Source organism: Pseudophryne corroboree, unplaced genomic scaffold, assembly GCF_028390025.1.
Source record: "Pseudophryne corroboree isolate aPseCor3 unplaced genomic scaffold, aPseCor3.hap2 scaffold_1114, whole genome shotgun sequence".
NCBI classification, from domain to species: Eukaryota; Metazoa; Chordata; class Amphibia; order Anura; family Myobatrachidae; genus Pseudophryne; species Pseudophryne corroboree.
Window position 1 is genome coordinate 18228 of NW_026967740.1, and position 24603 is coordinate 42830.

At 39.9% G+C, this 24603-nt stretch overlaps 1 protein-coding gene across 2 annotated transcripts in view; it reads right to left on the reverse strand.

The window, feature by feature from the left end:
* Positions 1–8589: 8589 nt before the first annotated feature.
* Positions 8590–24603, reverse strand: part of LOC134989673 (oocyte zinc finger protein XlCOF22-like) — a 77372-nt gene continuing 61358 nt past the window's right edge. Inside the window, exon 7 of one of the 2 annotated variants that reach the window (XM_063950621.1) lies at positions 8590–9936. In XM_063950621.1, the coding sequence (XP_063806691.1) occupies positions 8609–9936 (1328 nt within the window). In that variant the 3' untranslated portion in view covers positions 8590–8608. Of the gene's footprint in view, positions 9940–24603 lie in introns of both variants that reach the window. The other variant, XM_063950620.1, reaches the window with a different exon arrangement.

The following is a 24603-nucleotide window of genomic DNA, read 5'->3' on the forward strand; positions in this document are numbered from 1 at the left end:
TGTAACGTATGGTGTAACTAGATCTGACTCCTGTCATTCTCACCAGTAATAATGTTACTTATACATTTCCCCTTCTGTATATGTAACGTATGGTGTAACTAGATCTGACTCCTGTCACTCTCACCAGTAATAATGTTACTTATACATTTCCCCTTCTGTATATGTAACGTATGGTGTAACTAGATCTGACTCCTGTCATTCTCACCAGTAATAATGTTACTTATACATTTCCCCTTCTGTATATGTAACGTATGGTGTAACTAGATCTGACTTCTGTCATTCTCACCAGTAATAATGTTACTTATACATTTCCCCTTCTGTATATGTAACGTATGGTGTAACTAGATCTGACTTCTGTCATTCTCACCAGTAATAATGTTACTTATACATTTCCCCTTCTGTATATGTAACGTATGGTGTAACTAGATCTGACTCCTGTCATTCTCACCAGTAATAATGTTACTTATACATTTCCCCTTCTGTATATGTAACGTATGGTGTAACTAGATCTGACTCCTGTCATTCTCACCAGTAATAATGTTATTTATACATTTCCCCTTCTGTATATGGAACGTATGGTGTAACTAGATCTGACTCCTGTCATTCTCACCAGTAATAATGTTACTTATAGATTTCCCCTTCTGTATATGTAACATATGGTGTAACTAGATCTGACTCCTGTCATTCTCACCAGTAATAATGTTACTTATACATTTCCCTTTCTGTATATGTAACGTATGGTGTAACTAGATCTGACTCCTGTCATTCTCACCAGTAATAATGTTACTTATACATTTCCCCTTCTGTATATGTAACGTATGGTATAACTAGATCTGACTCCTGTCATTCTCACCAGTAATAATGTTACTTATACATTTCCCCTTCTGTATATGTAACGTATGGTGTAACTAGATCTGACTCCTGTCATTCTCACCAGTAATAATGTTATTTATACATTTCCCCTTCTGTATATGGAACGTATGGTGTAACTAGATCTGACTCCTGTCATTCTCACCAGTAATAATGTTACTTATACATTTCCCCTTCTGTATATGTAACATATGGTGTAACTAGATCTGACTCCTGTCATTCTCACCAGTAATAATGTTACTTATACATTTCCCTTTCTGTATATGTAACGTATGGTGTAACTAGATCTGACTCCTGTTATTCTCACCAGTAATAATGTTACTTATACATTTCCCCTTCTGTATATGGAACGTATGGTGTAACTAGATCTGACTCCTGTCATTCTCACCAGTAATAATGTTACTTATACATTTCCCCTTCTGTATATGGAACGTATGGTGTAACTAGATCTGACTCCTGTCATTCTCACCAGTAATAATGTTATTTATACATTTCCCCTTCTGTATATGGAACGTATGGTGTAACTAGATCTGACTCCTGTCATTCTCACCAGTAATAATGTTACTTATACATTTCCCTTTCTGTATATGTAACGTATGGTGTAACTAGATCTGACTCCTGTCATTCTCACCAGTAATAATGTTACTTATACATTTCCCCTTCTGTCTATGTAACGTATGGTGTAACTAGATCTGACTCCTGTCATTCTCACCAGTAATAATGTTACTTATACATTTCCCCTTCTGTATATGTAACGTGTGGTGTAACTAGATCTGACTCCTGTCATTCTCACCAGTAATAATGATACTTATACATTTCCCCTTCTGTATATGTAACGTATGGTGTAACTAGATCTGACTTCTGTCATTCTCACCAGTAATAATGTTACTTATACATTTCCCCTTCTGTATATGTAACGTATGGTGTAACTAGATCTGACTTCTGTCACTCTCACCAGTAATAATGTTACTTATACATTTCTCCTTCTGTATATGTAACGTATGGTGTAACTAGATGACTCCTGTCACTCTCACCAGTAATAATGTTACTTATACATTTCCCCTTCTGTATATGTAACGTATGGTGTAACTAGATCTGACTCCTGTCATTCTCACCAGTAATAATGTTACTTATACATTTCCCCTTCTGTATATGTAACGTATGGTGTAACTAGATCTGACTTCTGTCATTCTCACCAGTAATAATGTTACTTATACATTTCCCCTTCTGTATATGTAACGTATGGTGTAACTAGATCTGACTCCTGTCATTCTCACCAGTAATAATGTTACTTATACATTTCCCCTTCTGTATATGTAACGTATGGTGTAACTAGATCTGACTCCTGTCATTCTCACCAGTAATAATGTTACTTATACATTTCACCTTCTGTATATGTAACGTATGGTGAAACTAGATCTGACTCCTGTCATTCTCACCAGTAATAATGTTACTTATATATTTCCCCTTCTGTATATGTAACGTATGGTGTAACTAGATCTGACTCCTGTCATTCTCACCAGTAATAATGTTACTTATACATTTCCACTTCTGTATATGTAACGTATGGTGTAACTAGATCTGACTCCTGTCACTCTCACCAGTAATAATGTTACTTATACATTTCCCCTTCTGTATATGTAACGTATGGTGTAACTAGATGACTCCTGTCATTCTCACCAGTAATAATGTTACTTATACATTTCCCCTTCTGTATATGTAACGTATGGTGTAACTAGATCTGACTCCTGTCATTCTCACCAGTAATAATGTTACTTATACATTTCCCCTTCTGTATATGTAACGTATGGTGTAACTAGATCTGACTTCTGTCATTCTCACCAGTAATAATGTTACTTATACATTTCCCCTTCTGTATATGTAACGTATGGTGTAACTAGATCTGACTCCTGTCATTCTCACCAGTAATAATGTTACTTATACATTTCCCCTTCTGTATATGTAACGTATGGTGTAACTAGATCTGACTCCTGTCATTCTCACCAGTAATAATGTTACTTATACATTTCCCCTTCTGTATATGTAACGTATGGTGTAACTAGATCTGACTTCTGTCATTCTCACCAGTAATAATGTTACTTATACATTTCCCCTTCTGTATATGTAACGTATGGTGTAACTAGATCTGACTCCTGTCATTCTCACCAGTAATAATGTTACTTATACATTTCCCCTTCTGTATATGTAACGTATGGTGTAACTAGATGACTCCTGTCACTCTCACCAGTAATAATGTTACTTATACATTTCCCCTTCTGTATATGTAACGTATGGTGTAACTAGATCTGACTCCTGTCATTCTCACCAGTAATAATGTTACTTATACATTTCCCCTTCTGTATATGTAACGTATGGTGTAACTAGATCTGACTCATGTCACTCTCACCAGTAATGTTACTTATACATTTCCCCTTCTGTATATGTAATGTATGGTGTAACTAGATCTGACTCCTGTCATTCTCACCAGTAATAATGTTACTTATACATTTCCCCTTCTGTATATGTAACGTATGGTGTAACTAGATCTGACTTCTGTCATTCTCACCAGTAATAATGTTACTTATACATTTCCCCTTCTGTATATGTAACGTATGGTGTAACTAGATGACTCCTGTCACTCTCACCAGTAATAATGTTACTTATACATTTCCCCTTCTGTATATGTAACGTATGGTGTAACTAGATCTGACTCCTGTCATTCTCACCAGTAATAATGTTACTTATACATTTCCCCTTCTGTATATGTAACGTATGGTGTAACTAGATGACTCCTGTCACTCTCACCAGTAATAATGTTACTTATACATTTCCCCTTCTGTATATGTAACGTATGGTGTAACTAGATCTGACTCCTGTCATTCTCACCAGTAATAATGTTACTTATACATTTCCCCTTCTGTATATGTAACGTATGGTGTAACTAGATGACTCCTGTCACTCTCACCAGTAATAATGTTACTTATACATTTCCCCTTCTGTATATGTAACGTATGGTGTAACTAGATGACTCCTGTCATTCTCACCAGTAATGTTACTTATACATTTCCCCTTCTGTATATGTAACGTATGGTGTAACTAGATCTGACTCCTGTCATTCTCACCAGTAATAATGTTACTTATACATTTCACCTTCTGTATATGGAACGTATGGTGTAACTAGATCTGACTCCTGTCATTCTCACCAGTAATAATGTTACTTATACATTTCCCCTTCTGTATATGTAACGTATGGTGAAACTAGATCTGACTCCTGTCATTCTCACCAGTAATAATGTTACTTATACATTTCACCTTCTGTATATGGAACGTATGGTGTAACTAGATCTGACTCCTGTCATTCTCACCAGTAATAATGTTACTTATACATTTCACCTTCTGTATATGGAACGTATGGTGTAACTAGATCTGACTCCTGTCATTCTCACCAGTAATAATGTTACTTATACATTTCCCCTTCTGTATATGTAACGTATGGTGTAACTAGATCAGACTTCTGTCATTCTCACCAGTAATAATGTTACTTATACATTTCCCCTTCTGTATATGTAACGTATGGTGTAACTAGATCTGACTTCTGTCATTCTCACCAGTAATAATGTTACTTATACATTTCCCCTTCTGTATATGTAACGTATGGTGTAACTAGATGACTCCTGTCACTCTCACCAGTAATAATGTTACTTATACATTTCCCCTTCTGTATATGTAACGTATGGTGAAACTAGATCTGACTCCTGTCATTCTCACCAGTAATAATGATACTTATACATTTCCCCTTCTGTATATGTAACGTATGGTGTAACTAGATCTGACTTCTGTCATTCTCACCAGTAATAATGTTACTTATACATTTCCCCTTCTGTATATGTAACGTATGGTGTAACTAGATCTGACTCCTGTCATTCTCACCAGTAATAATGTTACTTATACATTTCCTCTTCTGTATATGTAACGTATGGAGTAACTAGATCTGACTCCTGTCATTCTCACCAGTAATAATGATACTTATACATTTCCCCTTCTGTATATGTAACGTATGGTGTAACTAGATCTGACTCCTGTCATTCTCACTCGTAATAATGTTACTTATACATTTCCCCTTCTGTATATGTAACGTATGGTGTAACTAGATCTGACTCCTGTCATTCTCACCAGTAATAATGTTACTTATACATTTCCCCTTCTGTATATGTAACGTATGATGTAACTAGATCTGACTTCTGTCATTCTCACCAGTAATAATGTTACTTATACATTTCCCCTTCTGTATATGTAACGTATGGTGTAACTAGATCTGACTCCTGTCACTCTCACCAGTAATAATGTTACCTATACATTTCCCCTTCTGTATATGTAACGTATGGTGAAACTAGATCTGACTTCTGTCATTCTCACCAGTAATAATGTTACTTATACATTTCCCCTTCTGTATATGTAACGTATGGTGAAACTAGATCAGACTTCTGTCATTCTCACCAGTAATAATGTTACTTATACATTTCCCCTTCTGTATATGGAACGTATGGTGTAACTAGATCTGACTCCTGTCATTCTCACCAGTAATAATGTTACTTATACATTTCTCCTTCTGTATATGTAACGTATGGTGTAACTAGATCTGACTCCTGTCACTCTCACCAGTAATAATGTTACTTATACATTTCCCCTTCTGTATATGTAACGTATGGTGTAATTAGATCTGACTCCTGTCATTCTCACCAGTAATAATGTTACTTATACATTTCCCCTTCTGTATATGTAACGTATGGTGTAACTAGATCTGACTCCTGTCATTATCACCAGTAATAGTGTTACTTATACATTTCCCCTTCTGTATATGGAACGTATGGTGTAACTAGATCTGACTCCTGTCATTCTCACCAGTAATAATGTTACTTATACATTTCCCCTTCTGTATATGTAACATATGGTGTAACTAGATCTGACTCCTGTAACTCTCACCAGTAATAATGTTACTTATACATTTCCCCTTCTGTATATGTAACGTATGGTGTAACTAGATCTGACTCCTGTCATTCTCACCAGTAATAATGTTACTTATACATTTCCCCTTCTGTATATGTAACGTATGGTGTAACTAGATCTTACTCCTGTCATTCTCACCAGTAATAATGTTACTTATGCATTTCCCTTCTGTATATATAAAGTATGGTGTAACTAGATCTGACTCCTGTCATTCTCACCAGTAATAATGTTACTTATACATTTCCCCTTCTGTATATGTAACGTATGGTGTAACTAGATCTGACTCCTGTCATTCTCACCAGTAATAATGTTACTTATACATTTCCCCTTCTGTATAAGTAACGTATGGTGTAACTAGATGTGACTCCTGTCATTCTCTCTGGTAATAATGTTACTTATACATTTCCCCTTCTGTATATGTAACGTATGGTGTAACTAGATCTGACTCCTGTCATTCTCTCTGGTAATAATGTTACTAATACATTTCCCCTTCTGTATATGTAACGTATGGTGTAACTAGATCTGACTCCTGTAATTTTCACCAGTAATAATGTTACTTATTCATTTCCCCTTCTGTATATGTAACGTATAGTGTAACTAGATCTGACTCCTGTCAGTCTCACCAGTAATAATGTTACTTATACATTTCCCCTTCTGTATATGTAACGTATGGTGTAACTAGATCTGACTCCTGTAACTCTCAGCAGTAATAATGTTACTTATACATTTCGCCTTCTGTATATGTAACATATGGTGTAACTAGATCTGACTCCTGTCATTCTCACTGGTAATAATGTTACTTATACATTTCCCCTTCTGTATATGTAACGTATGGTGTAACTAGATCTGACTCCTGTCATTCTCACCAGTAATAATGTTACTTATATATTACCCCTTCTGTATATAGAACGTATGGTGTAACTAGATCTGACTCCTGTCATTCTCACCTGTAATAAAGTTACTTATACATTTCCCCTTCTGTATATGGAATGTATGGTGTAACTAGATCTGACTCCTGTCATTCTCACCAGTAATAATGTTACTTATACATTTCCCCTTCTGTATATGGAACGTATGGTGTAACTAGATCTGACTCCTGTCATTCTCACCAGTAATAATGTTACTTATACATTTCCCCTTCTGTATATGGAACGTATGGTGTAACTAGATCTGACTCATGTCACTCTCACCAGTAATAATGTTACTTATACATTTCCCCTTCTGTATATGTAATGTATGGTGTAACTAGATCTGACTCCTGTCATTCTCACCAGTAATAATGTTACTTATACATTTCCCCTTCTGTATATGGAACGTATGGTGTAACTAGATCTGACTCCTGTCATTCTCACCAGTAATAATGTTACTTATACATTTCCCCTTCTGTATATGGAACGTATGGTGTAACTAGATCTGACTCCTGTAACTCTCAGCAGTAATAATGTTACTTATACATTTCGCCTTCTGTATATGTAACATATGGTGTAACTAGATCTGACTCCTGTCATTCTCACCAGTAATAATATTACTTATACATTTCCCCTTCTGTATATGTAACGTATGGTGTAACTAGATCTGACTCCTGTCATTCTCACCAGTAATAATGTTACTTATACATTTCCCCTTCTGTATATGTAACGTATGGTGTAACTAGATCTGACTCCTGTCATTCTCACCAGTACTGTTACTTATAGAGCACTTTTCTCCCAATAGCAGTCACAGAGCTTTACATTCACATATACAGAGCATAAGATACACAATAAGTAGAACAGAATAAAGACCTCAGCATGTTAGATGTATTATTAAGGGACTGAAGGAACATTAACGAAACGTGTAAGTCATCAGCCTGTTTGTAGTCTCCAGAGTGGAAGCCTCTTGGACTGTGCGAGGCTGCAGGTTCAATGGTCCGGGTTGTAATGCTAATAGATTATCCTCATATGTATTACTGGAGATTCTGGGTACTGCTGGTAACAGTTCCTTGATCTGCAGATGGAAGTAACCAGGGCAGTAAAGAGGCAGAAGCTGCTTCTGGTACCCGTGACCCTGGCCATGTAGGACTGGGAGAGTCAGTCAGACTATGTAATAGTCACCATCTTACAGGCAGCCGGTGAAGGGAGCAGAGAATGGGTGTTATGTGGCAGGAACGGGCTGGTTAGGTAACAGCCTGGCTGCTGCATTCTGTACAAGCTACAAGCGGTGCAATTCTATTGCTGGGAGACCCAGGTAGAGGACATTGCAGTAGTCTATGCGTGATGATACAAGTGCATGTATGACTGTAGGTAGATCTTCTGAGGGAAGTGCTGGAGTCTGGCTATGTTCCTCAGATGAGGATCTGATTGTGGCTGATACCTGATGTCTAAGTGTCACTCCACCATCCATGACACCAAGATTCCGCACATGATCCGCATTTTCTAACTCTGAAGTGTAAGTCTGGTTTGCAAAGCTGTAGTCCTCCCCTTTGTTGGTGAGCTTCTATCATATGTACAGTGAGTAATAGCCAACTGGAATCACCCACACCTGGAGCTCAGCTAGACATTTAGTATTGGGTTTCTAAGTACCTGGAGCAAAGACAGGTTATCTGCATAGCAGTGGTAGATGATGCCACGACGTCTGATTATTTCACCCAGTAGCAGCATGTATATTGCAAAAATCAAAGGACCTAGCATAGCACCTGAAGGAACAATGCAGGGAAATGATGATGAGTATACTCCAGAAGATTAAAATGGATTTATCACTCAGGGCATGCAAATGGCTTCACACGTCTGTGAGTTCTCCCATGTTGAATAAGATCTGATTTGTGTTTAAAACATTTTCCACACTCAGAACATGGAAATGGCCTCTCACCTGTGTGACATCTCTGATGTATAACAAGATATGATTTCCGTGTAAAATATTTCCCACACTCAGAACATGGAAATGGCCTCTCACCTGTGTGACTTCTCTGATGTACAACAAGATCTGATTTGTGTTTAAAATCTTTCCTACACTCAGAACATGGAAATGGCCTCTCTCCTGTGTGAGTTCTCCGATGTGTAACAAGACTCGATTTCTGTGTAAAACATTTCCCACACTCAGAACATGGAAATGGCTTCTCACCTGTGTGAGTTAACTCATGTAGAACAAGATGTGATTTCCGTGTAAAACCTTTCCCACACTCAGAACATGAAAATGGCTTCTCACCTGTGTGACTTCTCTCATGAATAACAAGACTCGATTTCTGTGTAAAACATTTCCCACACTCAGAACATGAAAATGGCTTCTCACCTGTGTGACTTCTCTGATGTGTAACAAGATGCCAATTGTATGTAAAACATTTCCCACAGTGAGAACATGAAAATTGCTTATTACCTGTGTGACTTCCCAGATGTTTAACATAAGATGTCTTTCGTGAAAAACATTTCCCACACTCAGAACATGAAAATGGCCTCTCACCTGTGTGAGTTTTCTGATGCATAACAAGAGATGATTTCAGTGTAAAACATTTCCCACACTCAGAACATGAAAATGGCTTCTCACTTGTGTGACTTCTCTGATGTGTAACAAGACTCGATTTCTGTGTAAAACATTTCCCACACTCAGAACATGAAAATGGCTTCTCACCTGTGTGACTTCTCAGATGTTTAACAAGATGCCATTTGTATGTAAAACATTTCCCACAGTGAGAACATGAAAATTGCTTATTACCTGTGTGACTTCCCAGATGTTTAACATAAGATGCCTTTCGTGAAAAACATTTCCCACACTCAGAACATGGAAATGGCCTCTCCCCTGCCTTAACTGGCTGATGGGCAGTAAGTTTTGTGTTCTGTATAAAACATTTGGCATCTATAGAACAGGGAAACTCTGTATCTACTCTCGGAGCTGTAACAGATGCACCAATATCAGAGTGATCAGGAGAACATTTCCCAGGATCAGGGGGATCAGCTGATAGAGCTGGATGGATAATTGGGGTAATGGGGTTATCTCCTGGAGAATCCCGTCTACTGTCATTATCTTTTATTTCACAATCCGGGGATAACATTAGATGTCCTTCTGAGATATTCCTGCTTGTGTGTCCATCTGCTGGAAATAAAATACATTATGGAAAAGTGACATTTTCTGTAACAATTTAAATATTGTAAAGACTATGATCAAAACTGACAAATTGCTATAAAATGAGTAAAAAAAGACCCATGGTGTCATATGGTACAATATATAATTCTGTAAGGGACATTGTAACCAGTACTGTATTTCTGGCATTGCTTTTATGTTTAATTAAAAATACTTGGAAGCTTGGACTGGAGTGTAACCAACACTGAGAGATCATGTGGGATTACTAAAAGTGACATGGGCTGTGCAGTAATATAACATTGCCTGTGCATACATTTAGGTAACACAGAGATCATGTGGTATTATTAGAGGTGACATGGGCTGTGCAGTAATATAACATCACCTGTGCATACATTTAGGTAACACTGAGAGATCATGTGGGATTACTAGAGGTGACATGGGCTGTGCAGTAATATAACATCGCCTGTGCATACATTTAGGTAACACTGAGACCATGTGGGATTACTAGAGGTGACACGGGCTGTGCAGTAATATAACATCGCCTGTGCATACATTTAGGTAACACTGAGATATCATGTGGGATTACTAGAGGTGACATGGGCTGTGCAGTAATATAACATCACCTGTGCATACATTTAGATAACACTGAGAGATCATGTGGGATTACTAGAGGTGACACGGGCTGTGCAGTAATATAACATCACCTGTGCATACATTTAGGTAACACTGAGATCATGTGGGATTACTAGAGGTGACATGGGCTGTGCAGTAATATAACGTCACCTGTGCATACATTTAGGTAACACTGAGAGATCATGTGGGATTACTAGAGATGACATGGGCTGTGCAGTAATATAACATCGCCTGTGCATACATTTAGGTAACACTGAGATCATGTGGGATTACTAGAGGTGACATGGGCTGTGCAGTAATATAACATCACCTGTGCATACATTTAGGTAACACTGAGATCATGTGGGATTACTAGAGGTGACATGGGCTGTGCAGTAATATAACGTCGCCTGTGCATACATTTAGGTAACACTGAGAGATCATGTGGGATTACTAGAGATGACATGGGCTGTGCAGTAATATAACATCACCTGTGCATACATTTAGGTAACACTGAGAGATCATGTGGGATTACTAGAGGTGACATGGGCTGTGCAGTAATATAACATCGCCTGTGCATACATTTAGGTAACACTGAGAGATCATGTGGGATTACTAGAGGTGACATGGGCTGTGCAGTAATATAACATCGCCTGTGCATACATTTAGGTAACACTGAGAGTTCATGTGGGATTACTAGAGGTGACAGGGGCTGTGCAGTAATATAACATCGCCTGTGCATACATTTAGGTAACACTGAGAGACCATGTGGGATTACTAGTGGTGACATGGGCTGTGCAGTAATATAACATCGCCTGTGCATACATTTAGGTAACACTGAGATCATGTGGGATTACTAGAGGTGACATGGGCTGTGCAGTAATATAACATCGCCTGTGCATACATTTAGGTAACACTGAGATCATGTGGGATTACTAGAGGTGACATGGGCTGTGCAGTAATATAACATCACCTGTGCATACATTTAGGTAACACTGAGATCATGTGGGATTACTAGAGGTGACATGGGCTGTGCAGTAATATAACATTGCCTGTGCATACATTTAGGTAACACTGAGAGATCAAGTGCTATTACTAGAGGTGACATGGGCTGTGCAGTAATATAACATCGCCTGCGCATACATTTAGGTAACACTGAGAGATCATGTGGGATTACTAGAGGTGACATGGGCTGTGCAGTAATATAACATTGCCTGTGCATACATTTAGGTAACACTGAGAGATCATGTGGGATTACTAGAGGTGACATGAGCTGTGCAGTAATATAACATCGCCTGTGCATACATTTAGGTAACACTGAGAGTTCATGTGGGATTACTAGAGGTGACATGGGCTGTGCAGTAATATAACATCGCCTGTGCATACATTTAGGTAACACTGAGATCATGTGGGATTACTAGAGGTGACATGGGCTGTGCAGTAATATAACATCACCTGTGCATACATTTAGGTAACACTGAGAGATCATGTGGGATTACTAGAGGTGACATGGGCTGTGCAGTAATATAACATCGCCTGTGCATACATTTAGGTAACACTGAGATCATGTGGGATTACTAGAGGTGACATGGGCTGTGCAGTAATATAACATCACCTGTGCATACATTTAAATAACACTGATCATGTGGTATTACTAGAGGTGACATGGGCTGTGCAGTAATATAACATCACCTGTGCATACATTTAAATAACACTGAACATGTGGTATTACTAGAGGTGACATGGGTTGTGCAGTGATATAACATCGCCTGTGCATACATTTAGGTAACACTGAGAGATCATGTGGGATTACTAGAGATGACATGGGCTGTGCAGTAATATAACATCCCCTGTGCATACACTTAGGTAATACTGAGACCATGTGGGATAACTAAAGGTGACATGGGCTGTGCAGTAATATAACATCGCCTGTGCATACATTTAGGTAACACAGAGAACATGTGGGATTACTAGAGGTGACATGGGCTGTGCAGTAATATAACATTGCCTGTGCATACATTTAGGTAACACTGAGATCATGTGGGATTACTAGAGGTGACATGGGCTGTGCAGTAATATAACATCACCTGTGCATACATTTAGGTAACACTGAGATCATGTGGGATAACTAAAGGTGACATGGGCTGTGCAGTAATATAACATCGCCTGTGCATACATTTAGGTAACACAGAGAACATGTGGGATTACTAGAGGTGACATGGGCTGTGCAGTAATATAACATTGCCTGTGCATACATTTAGGTAACACTGAGATCATGTGGGATTACTAGAGGTGACATGGGCTGTGCAGTAATATAACATCGCCTGTGCATACATTTAGGTAACACTGAGAGATCATGTGGGATTACTAGAGGTGACATGGGCTGTGCAGTAATATAACATTGCCTGTGCATACATTTAGGTAACACTGAGATCATGTGGGATTACTAGAGGTGACATGGGCTGTGCAGTAATATAACATCGCCTGTGCATACATTTAGGTAACACTGAGATCATGTGGGATTACTAGAGGTGACATGGGCTGTGCAGTAATATAACATCGCCTGTGCATACATTTAGGTAACACTGAGATCATGTGGGATTACTAGAGGTAACATGGGCTGTGTAGTAATATAACATCGCCTGTGCATACATTTAGGTAACACTGAGAGATCATGTGGGATTACTAGAGAAGACATGGGCTGTGCAGTAATATAACATCGCCTGTGCATACATTTAGGTAACACTGAGATCATGTGGGATTACTAGAGGTAACATGGGCTGTGCAGTAATATAACATCGCCTGTGCATACATTTAGATAACATTGAGAGAACATGTGGGATTACTAGAGGTGACATGGGCTGTGCAGTAATATAACATCACCTGTGCATACATTTAGGTAACACTGAGATCATGTGGGATTACTAGAGGTGACATGGGCTGTGCAGTAATATAACATCTCCTGTGCATACATTTAGGTAACACTGAGAGATCATGTGGGATTATTAGAGGTGACATGGGTTGTGCAGTAATATAACATCACCTGTGCATACATTTAGGTAACACTGAGAGATCATGTGGGATTACTAGAGGTGACATGGGCTGTGCAGTAATATAACATCACCTGTGCATACATGTAGGTAACACTGAGATCATGTGGGATTACTAGAGATGACATGAGCTGTGCAGTAATATAACATCGCCTGTGCATACATTTAGGTAACACTGAGAGATCATGTGGGATTACCAAAAGTGACATGGGCTGTGCAGTAATATAACATCGCCTGTGCATACATGTAGGTAACACTGAGATCATGTGGGATTACTAGAGGTGACATGGGCTGTGCAGTAATATAACATCACCTGTGCATACATTTAGGTAACACTGAGATCATGTGGGATTACTAGAGGTGACATGGGCTGTGCAGTAATATAACATCACCTGTGCATACATTTAGGTAACACTGAGATCATGTGGGATTACTAGAGGTGACATGGGCTGTGCAGTAATATAACATCACCTGTGCAGACATTTAGGTAACACTGAGATCATGTGGGATTACTAGAGGTGACATGGGCTGTGCAGTAATATTACATCACCTGTGCATACATTTAGGTAACACTGAGAGATCATGTGGGATTACTAGAGGTGACATGGCTGTGCAGTAATATAACATCACCTGTGCATACATTTAGGTAACACTGAGAGATCATGTGGGATTACTAGAGGTGACATGGACTGTGCAGTAATATAACATCGCCTGTGCATACATTTAGGTAGCACTGAGATCATGTGGGATTACTAGAGGTGACATGGGCTGTGTAGTAATATAACATCACCTGTGCATACATTTAGGTAACACTGAGAGATCATATGGGATTACTAGAGGTGACATGGGCTGTGCAGTAATATAACATCACCTGTGCATACACTTAGGTAATACTGAGATCATGTGGGATTACTAGAGGTGACATGGGCTGTGCAGTAATATAACATCACCTGTGCATACATTTAGGTAACACTGAGAGATCATGTGGGATAACTAGAGGTGACATGGGCTGTACAGTAATATAACATCGCCTGTGCATACATTTAGGTAACACTGAGAACATGTGGGATTACTAGAGGTGACATGGGCTGTGCAGTAATATAACATCACCTGTGCATACATTTAGGTAACACTGAGAGATCATGTGGGATAACTAGAGGTGACATGGGCTGTGCAGTAATATAACATCACCTGTGCATACATTTAGGTAACACTGAGAGATCATGTGGGATTACTAGAGGTGACATGGGCTGTGCAGTAATATAACATCGCCTGTGCATACATTTAGGTAACACAGAGATCATGTGGGATTACTAGAGGTGACATGGGCTGTGCAGTAATATAACATCACCTGTGCATACATTTAGGTAACACTGAGAGATCATGTGGGATAACTAGAGGTGACATGGGCTGTACAGTAATATAACATTGCCTGTGCATACATTTAGGTAACACTGAGATCATGTGGGATTACTAGAGGTGACATGGGCTGTGCAGTAATATAACATCGCCTGTGCATACATTTAGGTAACACTGAGATCATGTGGGATTACTAGAGGTGACATGGGCTGTGCAGTAATATAACATCGCCTGTGCATACATTTAGGTAACACTGAGATCATGTGGGATTACTAGAGGTAACATGGGCTGTGTAGTAATATAACATCGCCTGTGCATACATTTAGGTAACACTGAGAGATCATGTGGGATTACTAGAGAAGACATGGGCTGTGCAGTAATATAACATCGCCTGTGCATACATTTAGGTAACACGGAGATCATGTGGGATTACTAGAGGTAACATGGGCTGTGCAGTAATATAACATCGCCTGTGCATACATTTAGATAACACTGAGAGAACATGTGGGATTACTAGAGGTGACATGGGCTGTGCAGTAATATAACATCACCTGTGCATACATTTAGGTAACACTGAGATCATGTGGGATTACTAGAGGTGACATGGGCTGTGCAGTAATATAACATCTCCTGTGCATACATTTAGGTAACACTGAGAGATCATGTGGGATTATTAGAGGTGACATGGGTTGTGCAGTAATATAACATCACCTGTGCATACATTTAGGTAACACTGAGAGATCATGTGGGATTACTAGAGGTGACATGGGCTGTGCAGTAATATAACATCACCTGTGCATACATGTAGGTAACACTGAGATCATGTGGGATTACTAGAGATGACATGAGCTGTGCAGTAATATAACATCGCCTGTGCATACATTTAGGTAACACTGAGAGATCATGTGGGATTACCAAAAGTGACATGGGCTGTGCATTAATATAACATCGCCTGTGCATACATGTAGGTAACACTGAGATCATGTGGGATTACTAGAGGTGACATGGGCTGTGCAGTAATATAACATCACCTGTGCATACATTTAGGTAACACTGAGATCATGTGGGATTACTAGAGGTGACATGGGCTGTGCAGTAATATAACATCACCTGTGCATACATTTAGGTAACACTGAGATCATGTGGGATTACTAGAGGTGACATGGGCTGTGCAGTAATATAACATCACCTGTGCAGACATTTAGGTAACACTGAGATCATGTGGGATTACTAGAGGTGACATGGGCTGTGCAGTAATATTACATCACCTGTGCATACATTTAGGTAACACTGAGAGATCATGTGGGATTACTAGAGGTGACATGGGCTGTGCAGTAATATAACATCACCTGTGCATACATTTAGGTAACACTGAGATCATGTGGGATTACTAGAGGTGACATGGGCTGTGCAGTAATATAACATCACCTGTGCAGACATTTAGGTAACACTGAGATCATGTGGGATTACTAGAGGTGACATGGGCTGTGCAGTAATATTACATCACCTGTGCATACATTTAGGTAACACTGAGAGATCATGTGGGATTACTAGAGGTGACATGGCTGTGCAGTAATATAACATCACCTGTGCATACATTTAGGTAACACTGAGAGATCATGTGGGATTACTAGAGGTGACATGGACTGTGCAGTAATATAACATCGCCTGTGCATACATTTAGGTAGCACTGAGATCATGTGGGATTACTAGAGGTGACATGGGCTGTGTAGTAATATAACATCACCTGTGCATACATTTAGGTAACACTGAGAGATCATATGGGATTACTAGAGGTGACATGGGCTGTGCAGTAATATAACATCACCTGTGCATACACTTAGGTAACACTGAGATCATGTGGGATTACTAGAGGTGACATGGGCTGTGCAGTAATATAACATCACCTGTGCATACATTTAGGTAACACTGAGAGATCATGTGGGATAACTAGAGGTGACATGGGCTGTACAGTAATATAACATCGCCTGTGCATACATTTAGGTAACACTGAGAACATGTGGGATTACTAGAGGTGACATGGGCTGTGCAGTAATATAACATCACCTGTGCATACATTTAGGTAACACTGAGAGATCATGTGGGATAACTAGAGGTGACATGGGCTGTGCAGTAATATAACATCACCTGTGCATACATTTAGGTAACACTGAGAGATCATGTGGGATTACTAGAGGTGACATGGGCTGTGCAGTAATATAACATCGCCTGTGCATACATTTAGGTAACACAGAGATCATGTGGGATTACTAGAGGTGACATGGGCTGTGCAGTAATATAACATCACCTGTGCATACATTTAGGTAACACTGAGAGATCATGTGGGATAACTAGAGGTGACATGGGCTGTACAGTAATATAACATCGCCTGTGCATACATTTAGGTAACACTGAGAACATGTGGGATTACTAGAGGTGACATGGGCTGTGCAGTAATATAACATCACCTGTGCATACATTTAGGTAACACTGAGATCATGTGGGATTACTAGAGGTGACATGGGCTGTGCAGTAATATAACATCGCCTGTGCATACATTTAGGTAACACAGAGATCATGTGGGATTACTAGAGGTGACATGGGCTGTGTAGTAATATAACATCGCCTGTGCATACATTTAGGTAACACTGAGAGATCATGTGGGATTACTAGAGGTGACATGGGCTGTGCAGTAATATAACATCGCCTGTGCATACATTTAGGTAACACTGAGATCATGTGGGATTACTAGAGGTGACATGAGCTGTGCAGTAATATAACATCACCTGTGCATACATTTAGGTAACACTGAGAGATCATGTGGGATTACAAGAGGTGACATGGGCTGTGCAGTAATATAACATCTCCTGTGCATACATTTAGGTAACACTGAGAGATCATGTGGGATTACAAGAGATGACATGGGCTGTGCAGTAATATAACATCTCCTGTGCATACATTTAGGTAACACTGAGAGATCATGTGGGATTACTAGAGGTGACATGGGCTGTGTAGTAATATAACATCACCTGTGCATACATTTAGGTAACACTGAGAGATCATGTGGGATTACTAGAGGTGACATGGGCTGTGTAGTAATATAACATCACCTGTGCATACATTTAGGTAACACTGAGAGATCATGTGGGATTACTAGAGGTGACATGGGCTGTGCAGTAATATAACATCTCCTGTGCATACATTTAGGTAACACTGAGAGATCATGTGGGATTACTAGAGGTGACATGGGCTGTGCAGTAATATAACATCTCCTGTGCATACATTTAGGTAACACTGAGATCATGTGGGATTACTAGAGGTGACATAGGCTGTGCAGTAATATAACATCGCCTGTGCATACATTTAGGTAACACTGAGAGATCATATGGTATTACTAGAGGTGACATGGGCTGTGCAGTAATATAACATCACCTGTGCATACATTTAGGTAACACTGAGACCATGTGGGATTACTAGAGGTGACATGGGCTGTGCAGTAATATAACATCACCTGTGCATACATTTAGGTAACACTGAGAGATCATGTGGGATTACTAGAGGTGACATGGGCTGTGCAGTAATATAACAACGCCTGTGCATACATTTAGGTAACACTGAGATCATGTGGGATTATTAGAGGTGACATGGCCTGTGCAGTAATATAACATCACCTGTGCATACATTTAGATAACACTGATCATGTGGTATTACTAGAGGTGACATGGGCTGTGCAGTAATATAACATCGCCTGTGCATACATTTAGGTAACACTGAGATCATGTGGGATTACTAGAAGTGACATGGGCTGTGCAGTAATATAACATCTCCTGTGCATACATTTAGGTAACACTGAGAGATCATGTGGGATTACTAGATGTGACATGGGCTGTGCAGTAATATAACGTCGCCTGTGCATACATTTAGGTAACACTGACATCATGTGGGATTACTAGAGGTGACATGGGCTGTGCAGTAATATAACATCGCCTGTGCATACATTTAGGTAACACTGAGATCATGTGGGATTACTAGAGGTGACATGGGCTGTGCAGTAATATAACATCGCCTGTGCATACATTTAGTTAACACTGAGATCATGTGGGATTACTAGAGGTGACATGGGCTGTGCAGTAATATAACATCGCCTGTGCATACATTTAGATAACACTGACAGATCATGTGGGATTACTAGAAGTGACATGGACTGTGCAGTAATATAACATCGCCTGTGCATACATTTAGGTAACACTGAGAGATCATGTGGGATTACTAGAGGTGACATGGGCTGTGCAGTAATATAACATCGCCTGTGCATACATTTAGGTAAAACTGAGAGAACATGTGGGATTACTAGAGGTGACGTGGGCTGTGCAGTAATATTACATCACCTGTGCATACATTTAGGTAACACTGAGAGAACATGTGGGATTACTAGAGATGACATGGACTGTGCAGTAATATAACATCGCCTGTGCATACATTTAGGTAACACTGAGAGATCATATGGGATTACTAGAGGTGACATGGGCTGTGCAGTAATATAACATCACCTGTGCATACATTTAGGTAACACTGAGATCATGTGGGATTACTAGAGGTGACATGGGCTGTGCAGTAATATAACATCACCTGTGCATACATTTAGGTAACACTGAGAGATCATGTGGGATTACTAGAGGTGACATGGGCTGTGCAGTAATATAACATCACCTGTGCATACATTTAGGTAACACTGAGATCATATGGGATTACTAGAGATGACATGGGCTGTGCAGTAATATAACATCACCTGTGCATACATTTAGGTAACACTGAGATCATGTGGGATTACTAGAGATGACATGGGCTGTGCAGTAATATAACATTGCCTGTGCATACATTTAGGTAACACTGAGAGATCATGTGGGATTACTAGAGGTGACATGGGCTGTGCAGTAATATAACATCGCCTGTGCATACATTTAGGTAACACTGAGATCATATGGGATTACTAGAGATGACATGGGCTGTGCAGTAATATAACATCACCTGTGCATACATTTAGGTAACACTGAGATCATGTGGGATTACTAGAGGTGACAGGGGCTGTGCAGTAATATAACATCACCTGTGCATACATTTAGGTAACACTGAGATCATGTGGGATTACTAGAGGTGACATGGGCTGTGCAGTAATATAACATCGCCTGTGCATACATTTAGGTAACACTGAGAACATGTGGGATTACTAGAGGTGACATGGGTTGTGCAGTAATATAACATCGCCTGTGCATACATTTAGGTAACACTGAGATCATGTGGGATTACTAGAGGTGACATGGGCTGTGCAGTAATATAACATCGCCTGTGCATACATTTAGGTAACACTGAGAGATCATGTGGGATTACTAGAGGTGACATGGGCTGTGCAGTAATATAACATCGCCTGTGCATACATTTAGGTAACACTGAGAGATCATGTGGGATTACTAGAGGTGACATGGGCTGTGCAGTAATATAACATCACCTGTGCATACATTTAGGTAACACTGAGAGAACATGTGGGATTACTAGAGGTGACATGGGCTGTGTAGTAATATAACATCGCCTGTGCATACATTTAGGTAACACTGAGAGATCATGTGGTATTACTAGAGGTGTCATGGGCTGTGCAGTAATATAACATCGCCTGTGCATACATTTAGGTAACACTGAGATATCATGTGGGATTACTAGAGATGACATGGGCTGTGCAGTAATATAACATCGCCTGTGCATACATTTAGGTAACACTGAGATAATGTGGGATTACTAGAGGTGACATGGGCTGTGCAGTAATATAACATCGCCTGTGCATACATTTAGGTAACACTGAGATCATGTGGAATTACTAGAGGTGACATGGGCTGTGTAATAATATAACATCGCCTGTGCATACATTTAGGTAACACTGAGAACATGTGGGATTACTAGAGGTGACATGGGCTGTGCAGTAATATAACATCACCTGTGCATACATTTAGGTAACACTGAGAGATCATGTGGGATTACTAGAGATGACATGGGCTGTGCAGTAATATAACATCACCTGTGCATACATTTAGGTAACACTGAGAGAACATGTGGGATTACTAGAGGTGACATGGGCTGTGCAGTAATATAACATCGCCTGTGCATACATTTAGGTAACACTGAGATCATGTGGGATTACTAGAGGTGAAATGGGCTGTGCAGTAATATAACATCTCCTGTGCATACATTTAGATAACACTGACAGATCATGTGGGATTACTAGAAGTGACATGGACTGTGCAGTAATATAACATCGCCTGTGCATACATTTAGGTAACACTGAGATCATGTGGGATTACTAGAGGTGACATGGGCTGTGTAGTAATATAACATCGCCTGTGCATACATTTAGGTAACACTGAGATCATGTGGGATTACTAGAGGTGACAGGGGCTGTGCAGTAATATAACATCGCCTGTGCATACATTTAGGTAACACTGAGAGAACATGTGGGATTACTAGAGGTGACATGGGCTGTGCAGTAATATAACATCGCCTGTGCATACATTTAGGTAACACTGAGATCATGTGGGATTATTAGAGGTGACATGGGCTGTGCAGTAATATAACATCACCTGTGCATACATTTAGGTAACACTGAGATCATGTGGGATTACTAGAGGTGACATGGGCTGTGCAGTAATATAACATCACCTGTGCATACATTTAGGTAACACTGAGATCATGTGGGATTACTAGAGGTGACATGGGCAGTGCAGTAATATAACATCGCCTGTGCATACATTTAGGTAACACTGAGAGATCATGTGGGATTACTAGAGGTGACATGGGCTGTGCAGTAATATAACATCACCTGTGCATACATTTAGGTAACACTGAGATCATGTGGGATTACTAAAGGTGACATGGGCTGTGCAGTAATATAACATCGCCTGTGCATACATTAAGGTAACACTGAGATCATGTGGGATTACTAGAGGTGACATGGGCTGTGCAGTAATATAACATCACCTGTGCATACATTTAGGTAACACTGAGATCATGTGGGATTACTAGAGGTGACATGGGCTGTGCAGTAATATAACATCGCCTGTGCATACATTTAGGTAACACTGAGATCATGTGGGATTACTAGAGGTGACATGGGCTGTGCAGTAATATTACATCGCCTGTGCATACATTTAGGTAACACTGAGATCATGTGGGATTACTAGAGGTGTGACATGGGCTGTGCAGTAATATAACATCACCTGTGCATACATTTAGGCAACACTGAGAGATCATGAGGGATTACTAGAGGTGACATGGGCTGTGCAGTAATATAACATCTCCTGTGCATACATTTAGGTAACACTGAGATCATGTGGGATTACTAGAGATGACATGGGCTGTGCAGTAATATAACATCGCCTGTGCATACATTTAGGTAACACTGAGATCATGTGGAATTACTAGAGGTGACATGGGCTGTGTAGTAATATAACATTGCCTGTGCAAACATTTAGGTAACACTGAGATCATGTGGGATTACTAGAGGTGACAGGGGCTGTGCAGTAATATAACATCGCCTGTGCATACATTTAGGTAACACTGAGAGAACATGTGGGATTACTAGAGGTGACATGGGCTGTGCAGTAATATAACATCGCCTGTGCATACATTTAGGTAACACTGAGATCATGTGGGATTATTAGAGGTGACATGGGCTGTGCAGTAATATAACATCGCCTGTGCATACATTTAGGTAACACTGAGAGACCATGTGGGATTACTAGAGGTGACATGGGCAGTGCAGTAATATAACATCGCCTGTGCATACATTTAGGTAACACTGAGATCATGTGGGATTACTAGAGGTGACATGGGCTGTGCAGTAATATAACATCACCTGTGCATACATTTAGGTAACACTGAGATCATGTGGGATTACTAGAGGTGACATGGGCTGTGCAGTAATATAACATCACCTGTGCATACATTTAGGTAACACTGAGATCATGTGGGATTACTAGAGGTGACATGGGCAGTGCAGTAATATAACATCGCCTGTGCATACATTTAGGTAATACTGAGAGATCATGTGGGATTACTAGAGGTGACATGGGCTGTGCAGTAATATAACATCACCTGTGCATACATTTAGGTAACACTGAGATCATGTGGGATTACTAAAGGTGACATGGGCTGTGCAGTAATATAACATCGCCTGTGCATACATTTAGGTAACACTGAGATCATGTGGGATTACTAGAGGTGACATGGGCTGTGCAGTAATATAACATCACCTGTGCATACATTTAGGTAACACTGAGATCATGTGGGATTACTAGAGGTGATATGGGCTGTGCAGTAATATAACATCGCCTGTGCATACATTTAGGTAACACTGAGATCATGTGGGATTACTAGAGGTGACATGGGCTGTGCAGTAATATTACATCACCTGTGCATACATTTAGGTAACACTGAGATCATGTGGGATTACTAGAGGTGACATGGGCTGTGCAGTAATATAACATCTCCTGTGCATACATTTAGGTAACACTGAGATCATGTGGGATTACTAGAGGTGACATGGGCTGTGCAGTAATATAACATCGCCTGTGCATACATTTAGGTAACACTGAGATCATGTGGGATTACTAGAGATGACATGGGCTGTGCAGTAATATAACATCGCCTGTGCATACATTTAGGTAACACTGAGAGATCATGTGGGATTACTAGAGGTGACATGGGCTGTGCAGTAATATAACATCACCTGTGCATACATTTAGGTAACACTGAGATCATGTGGTATTACTAGAGGTGACATGGGCTGTGCAGTCATATAACATTACCTGTGCATACATTTAGGTAACACTGAAAGATCATGTGGGATTACTAGAGGTGACATGGGCTGTGCAGTAATATAACATCGCCTGTGCATACATTTAGGTAACACAGAGATCATGTGGGATAACTAAAGGTGACATGGGCTGTGCAGTAATATAACATCGCCTGTGCATACATTTAGGTAACACTGAGATCATGTGGGATTACTAGAGGTGACATGGGCTGTGCAGTAATATAACATCGCCTGTGCATACATTTAGGTAACACTGAGATCATGTGGGATTACTAAAGGTGTGACATGGGCTGTGCAGTAATATAACATCACCTGTGCATACATTTAGGCAACACTGAGAGATCATGAGGGATTACTAGAGGTGACATGGGCTGTGCAGTAATATAACATCTCCTGTGCATACATTTAGGTAACACTGAGATCATGTGGGATTACTAGAGATGACATGGGCTGTGCAGTAATATAACATCTCCTGTGCATACATTTAGGTAACACTGAGATCATGTGGGATTACTAGAGATGACATGGGCTGTGCAGTAATATAACATTGCCTGTGCATACATTTAGGTAACACTGAGATCATCTGGGATTACTAGAGGTGACATGGGCTGTGCAGTAATATAACATCGCCTGTGCATACATTTAGGTAACACTGAGAGATCATGTGGGATTACTAGAGGTGACATGGGCTGTGCAGTAATATAACATCACCTGTGCATACATTTAGGTAACACTGAGAGATCATGTGGGATTACTAGAGGTGACATGGGCCGTGCAGTAATATAACATCGCCTG